At 41.5% G+C, this 5,974-nt stretch overlaps 1 protein-coding gene across 2 annotated transcripts; it reads right to left on the reverse strand.

Moving 5' to 3' along the window:
- Positions 1-243: 243 nt before the first annotated feature.
- ak2 (adenylate kinase 2) lies at positions 244-3,749 on the reverse strand. 2 transcript variants are annotated; one of them, XM_062445776.1, is made up of 7 exons: positions 3,542-3,747; positions 2,682-2,807; positions 2,408-2,518; positions 2,197-2,291; positions 1,903-1,975; positions 1,428-1,629; positions 244-455 (listed from the first exon to the last, which is right to left on the reverse strand). In XM_062445776.1, exons 1-7 carry the CDS (start codon positions 3,638-3,640, stop codon positions 448-450), a joined length of 714 nt encoding a protein of 237 aa, XP_062301760.1. In that variant the 5' UTR covers positions 3,641-3,747; the 3' UTR covers positions 244-447. The 2 variants fall into 2 exon arrangements, 1 of the variants encoding a protein (XP_062301760.1); XR_009927968.1 differs by lacking the exon at positions 244-455 and adding an exon at positions 574-1,271 and having other exon boundaries at positions 1,328-1,629; positions 3,542-3,749.
- Positions 3,750-5,974: the final 2,225 nt, after the last annotated feature.

Genomic DNA, 5,974 nt, shown 5'->3' on the forward strand with positions numbered 1-5,974 from the left:
GCCTGTGACGAAAGATGCATATAACACGGAAACCCCACCCCGTGACATCACACCTGGAAGATCACATTTACCACAACCCATTTGTGTCAATAAATATGGGAAATAAACTGCCATGGAACTGGCAGCTTAGGATAGATCATGCATTAATATTACCAGTAAAACAGAACAATCTTCTATTGTATGTCACATGGGCTAGCTTAGTGGAATTGTTACATGAAGCATAATAAGAATCTTGACAATCAGTGAGAAAGGTGTAGAAAAGCATCTGTTGTTTATTAGAATGGTGAACATGATTAAGTAAATTTGGAGATGGCTTGCGGGATTCCTGGAACAGGGTGTGCTATGACACACTACAGCACCATTTCACTTTACGTGCTAAACGTCAACCCCATCCCCCAACCCTCTCATTCTCTTGCCAGGACTGGGCTGGATGGGGAAGGTTGAGGTTCAAACAGCTGCAAAAGAAAAAAAAGAGGAAAATATATGATTTATATCTCATGTGAATTTAAATTATAAAATAGTTGAATGTAATGTTACATTCAACAATTCAAAGCATTAGGCTTTACATTCAAGTTTACACAGAAACCTATACCACATGGTTTAGCACATTAAGAATTACTAACCAATAGTGTCCAAAAGATTTTGAGGGAAGCATCACTCAACGCAAAGTGTACAACTTGGCTAATCTAGGTTTAAACAAGACATACCCAAAATAGCTTTATACTGAGAGGTGACTGACAGGTAGGTTAACATCTGAGCAGTTTTACAGTCTACATCCAAGATGTCAATCAAATACATTCAGGGTAACTATTGGAAGGGAGTGCAAAAAAGAAAAGCCCACAGCAGATCAGTCTGTAATTGGATGAAAACACAGGACATGTTGACATGTGGTCAACAGGAACTTCAGTTAACAGACCAAAGAAAACAATGGAACTATCTTACATCTGCCATAGAGCACACACACACTTAAGGTGCGAAAGATGAGCTCACAATACACTTGCAAACTCAGCATTCCTGAGTCGAGGAATCACAGCATGTTAAATATTTATACAACGTGTCAGTGGTTCTCACAATGACATGTCAATGTGATAAGTACCACAAGCCCAATGAGGCCACAGGGAAAAAGAGCATCATTAAATATAGCAGTAAAAGTAACCAATATAGTCTAGCTTCTAGCTGTAGACCACAAGTTCCTTTAAAAAGTGCTGGGTCTTGAGGAGCCTGGAGTAGATGGTCCAAGTGACAGAAGAGAAAATGGAGGGAAAGAGAAGGTGGGGAGTTTAGAAGTGAGGATCATGGACAAGAGGGACTGAAACACCAAGACGAGGTTGGGAGTTTAGAGGCAGAGAGGAGCTGGGATGAGATACGGAGGAAACGGGGAGCGAGGAAGAGGAGGGGAGTTTAGATGAAGAGCACCAGGTCTTTACAGGCAGGGCTGGAGGCAGAGAAGGCAGCGAGGATGGAGGCGAAGACAACGTCAGGTGACTGGGCGGCGTCCACGGCCGTGTGGATGCCGCGGGTGCTGTAGTACTGCACCAGGGGCACAGTCTGGCGGTGGTAGGCCTCCAGACGAGAATGCAGCGTTGCCTCGTTGTCATCACTGCGGCGCATCAGCGGCTCCCCGGTCACCTGAGGATTAGAGAGGAGGGGAGAGGGGTAAAACGACAACCGTAGGTAGTGACACACTGCAGATACACCACACACTGCCTACTAAACACCTAAAAATAATTAGCTGACAATCGGGTCATAAAAGCTCTGGCTTGACTAAGCTACAGTATTATTGTACTCTGTTCACTAGTTTGACCTGTGTAGATTTAAATCAAGTGCTTTTCATAACTTGAAAAGTGCATATAGTGGGAGTACAGCAAATGATCAAGGACTAGAAGACTAGGAATTTCTTACATCATCCTTCATGCGCTCCTTGGGTGGGTTGAACTCCTCATGGTAGGAACGACCACTAGGCTGGTGAATGAGTCTGGAGAGGAGGAAGAGAGGGTTGGGGATACCCTCAATTATGATAATCCTTTGGTATGTCTGCGTGTGTGTCTGTAATCATCTCTTCACAAAGACCCACCCTGCCACAAAGAAGTCTCATCAATAGAATACATTTCTGGCTAGACCTACACTGAACAGGCTCAGCTGGTTGTTTTCAGTGCTTCAGGGTGGGGCTAGATGAAACACAGTTGTATTATCTACCTGCCACAAATCCTGCGCACCAGAAGAGAGTCATCAACAGAGAACTCCACCACAGAGTCCAGCTTCTCTGTCCGCTTCTCCAACAACTCGTCAAGCTATGGAGACACAAGATGGCCAAAATCCACCGCAAGTCAAACAGTAGGCTGTTGCTAAATCAACTGAAATACGAAATACACAGCCAAACTAAAACGGATGTCCAACCAGTCCTCACCATCTCTGCTTGTTTGACAGTACGGGGGAATCCATCCAACAGAAATCCATTTTTACAAGGGACCGTGTCTAGGTTATTCTCTATGAGTTCAACCACCATGGAATCACTGACCTGAACATACAGAACAGGAGGGTAGGTAGGCAGGACTTCAGCATACAAACCTCTAACTGAGGCTATACAATGTCCATACTGTGCTTGGTCAAACACTGTAACAAGCTTAAATATAAGGCTGCCATGGTAAATGTACACACACAGTCATAATCACTGATCTTACCAGTTTTCCAGCATCCATGGTCTCTTTGAGTCTCTTACCCAACTCAGAGCCTGAGGCCACCATGGCTCTGAGCATGTCTCCTGTGGCCAGATGACACACACAGTACTGCTCGGCCAATCTGGGAGCCTGGGAAGGGGCATTTTAGTATGTGTTACATTACAACAGCGTCGTGTTAAGAGTTTCAAACAAAAAACGAACTGAGACATTCAAAGCTGACTTGGGGAAAGTTTGGCCTGTATGTGGATGTTGGATTAACTCTATGTCGTGGTTTGAGAGTCGTGTTTGCTATGCAGTCCAGTCACCATGGACACAATTACCTTACTGTATGTAAAGCTAACAATTTTATGAAGCTAGGGAGAGGTACGTTCTTTATTCTGAATTGAGGGGAGACGATAACATGCATTAAACGATAACATGCATTAAAATACTCATACTGTAAAATTAGAATAGGTGAACAGTGAAAGCGCAGCTGGACCTAAGGTGACATTGAAGTGGCTATCTTGAGCTCATTTTTTTCTTCTGACCCTTCACACACTACCAATCGACTCTGTCGCTTTGCCAGATGCAACATCATTTTGCTCAACGAGTGTCCACGTTTTCACTTTCAAATTCATCACCTAGCCACAAAATAACTAGCAAGCGAACCTGTAATCAAATTAAATTCAGCCCGGGCACACGACGCACTAAGTTGGCTAACTACCATATTACTCGTTAGATACATGGTTAGATAATCAAACTTCAGGATATAGGAATCTAAGGTTAGCAAAAAAAAGTCGGTCATGCGCACTTCAAATTCAGACTGAAAGTATAGCTAACTGTGCAGCTAACACGTTAGCCAGCTAACGTTAGCTGGACCTCACCTGTGTCCCTTTCCCAGCGCCAGGAGGTCCGAGCAGGATAGCTCGAATCCCCTTCCGTACGTCGGACACCGCTTCATTCACTTGTGTGCTTGGTGCCATTTTCCCAGTTTGAATGTGGGCGTTCGAAACTTCCTACCGTCCTTCCTAGTTGCACTAGGACTTGTCTGCTAACTCGGCTGGGAAAGAAAAAGTTCCGCCTCCCTTTGGGTTTTTAGGATTAAAGTCCAACCCTCTCAAGAAGATGTATCTTTTCATTTGACCATCGCAAGTTCAGTCTAAAATTCTGCACGCTGATTTGCTAAAACTTGAACGCATGTCTCGACACGAGTACTACTACATCCGGCTTTAGTATACAGGCTCAAAGATTATGGGTGTTGTCAATTTGTTGTCAAAAAAATCTAAACGATAGAAAAAAACATCAAAAATCATTTTCCACGCTGGCTTGATATTCGTACTGAAATTAAAATAAACAAATACAAATAAATGTATAGACATATTTTTTTCAATCCCAATACATAAACAAATGCCAAAAATGGCATCAACAACAAATGGAATGCTTAATTCTGATATAACGGTAGTCCCCTAATGATGTAGACCATACACCCTCATTCACCTGTTCACTCATCTCAACCACAACTCAGACAAGACTGTACTAACGTGGTTTTTCAATGTTCATCTAATATCCTTACATAAACTAAGAACAGATCCTAGATCAGTTAAACGCAGCTGATAGAGCGGACAACGCCTTTTCATTCGTCTTTCTGTAATGTAATAACTGAACGATAGACCTAGTCAACATGGTAGAAGCTTATTAAGTGCTGATGCACAGAAGGCGTCTGTATTGCTGTGAAGAAAGGCTCGGAAGAATACTACCACTAGAAGGCGCCAGCACACAATTGCCCTGTCTAATAGAGAGTTGAACGCGAGGCAGGTCAATTAGGTTGTGTTTGTCTTGCACATTAAATTTGCCATGCTAGGATTGTGTCCGGGGGAATATTATATGTAGTCATTCTGTAGTATGTTGACAGAAAGTCCAGTACAGATTCTACCCATAGACGATACATTTGTTACCAACAACCAAAGTCTGAAAACTGAAAAAGAAAGCCCAAGCCAAGCTTGAGCTAACTTCTAAGCACACTTCTTGCACAGGAGCATGGACCTTGTGCTATGTTTTTGTATACAACAGATTCAACAATCAAGAGCAAAGAGTTTCAAAATCTAAAAGCCAAATAGCCTACTAAAGTCTTCAATATGAGAAAGATAGGATGGAGTGGAATCTCCCACAGCATTTTCAGTTTTTCAGTTATGCAAATTGACATGCAATTGTATTTGTTTGATTATTGTTTACCACCTCTAAATTTTATAACAAAATAATGTATTGGATTTAAGAAAAGGAGACATTGATGTTAATCCTTGCCAGGTGCTCGTGCACCTGGCAAAACAGGTGCATGAGCTCATATGGGGGATTCTCCTTTCTAGAATATGGGCACTTTATGAATCTAATGCACCTAAGAAATAGCACCTGGGGAGCCCTGCACATCAGTGGGCCCTGGTCCACATTCATCATTTTGTAATCATTTTGTGCCTGTATTCTTTAAGGAGTATTGTATAACTGAACATTTTCCTGTTTGGAAACTGCTTGTGAAACCTGCATGAAAATGTAATACATATATGATCGTGATTTATGGGCCTGGCATGGAAATTTGAGAATCAATATGAATAAAAATGTCTTTGTGAGTTAAAATGTATTTTGTATAAGTATTTATTGAATAAAGCTTTCTTCAGAAAGGACCAGACACACAGAGACACACAAGGTAGTCTGTCAGCGTCTGATGCAGCAGAAATATCTAAAAAGCTGAATATTTATGTGATTATTCCGACACTGCTAATTCCAATGTATGTTTTTTAGGGCAGTTTCAATATGGACAGTTTTTAGTCTCGTATCCAAACAGACAAAACGGGATACATTCAAAATGCAGGAGAGGGAGAACTAGAACCCCCACAGTACTGTACTGTATAAGTGATTGGTGTAACTATTGCAATTACTTTATCATTGATCATTTGTTTGACATTTGTATACAGGACTATATACAAAGATATGGAAAAAGTTATGGACACTGAAGCAAATTGCTGCATTTCTGATTCATTCTTCTAAAGACTTTAGTAGTCAAAGTGAGCCTGTGTTATTCTTGTTCTCTCATGAAATCTCGGTTCATGTAAAAAAAGTTAAAAAGTTCACGATTTTTGTAATGCTCCCTGTTGTTAGTGTTTTTTAGGTCATGAGTTTTAGGTGTTATGAATGACAATGCATGCTTTCAGAGTGAGAACTGCTGCCAGTGCAACAAGCTTATTTTGAGACATGTATAAAGGGTTTCAGTGGTTTGAGTGAGATTTGGAGGACTTTTGTAACAGGAAATTCTTTTCACACTTCCC

Source organism: Osmerus eperlanus, chromosome 20, assembly GCF_963692335.1.
Source record: "Osmerus eperlanus chromosome 20, fOsmEpe2.1, whole genome shotgun sequence".
Classification (NCBI taxonomy): domain Eukaryota; kingdom Metazoa; phylum Chordata; class Actinopteri; order Osmeriformes; family Osmeridae; genus Osmerus; species Osmerus eperlanus.

What these genes read in the sequence shown, in the direction of transcription:
- ak2 (XM_062445776.1), bottom strand. Translation starts at nt 3,640, where the DNA reads ATGGCACCAAGCACACAAGTGAATGAAGCGGTGTCCGACGTACGGAAG. An exon ending in GTGCGCAGGATTTGTGGCAG is followed by an intron (nt 1,976 to 2,196) that starts GTAGATAATACA and finishes CCTCCTCTCCAG; the next exon opens with ACTCATTCACCAGCCTAGTG. An exon ending in AGGAGCGCATGAAGGATGAT is followed by an intron (nt 1,630 to 1,902) that starts GTAAGAAATTCC and finishes TCTAATCCTCAG; the next exon opens with GTGACCGGGGAGCCGCTGAT.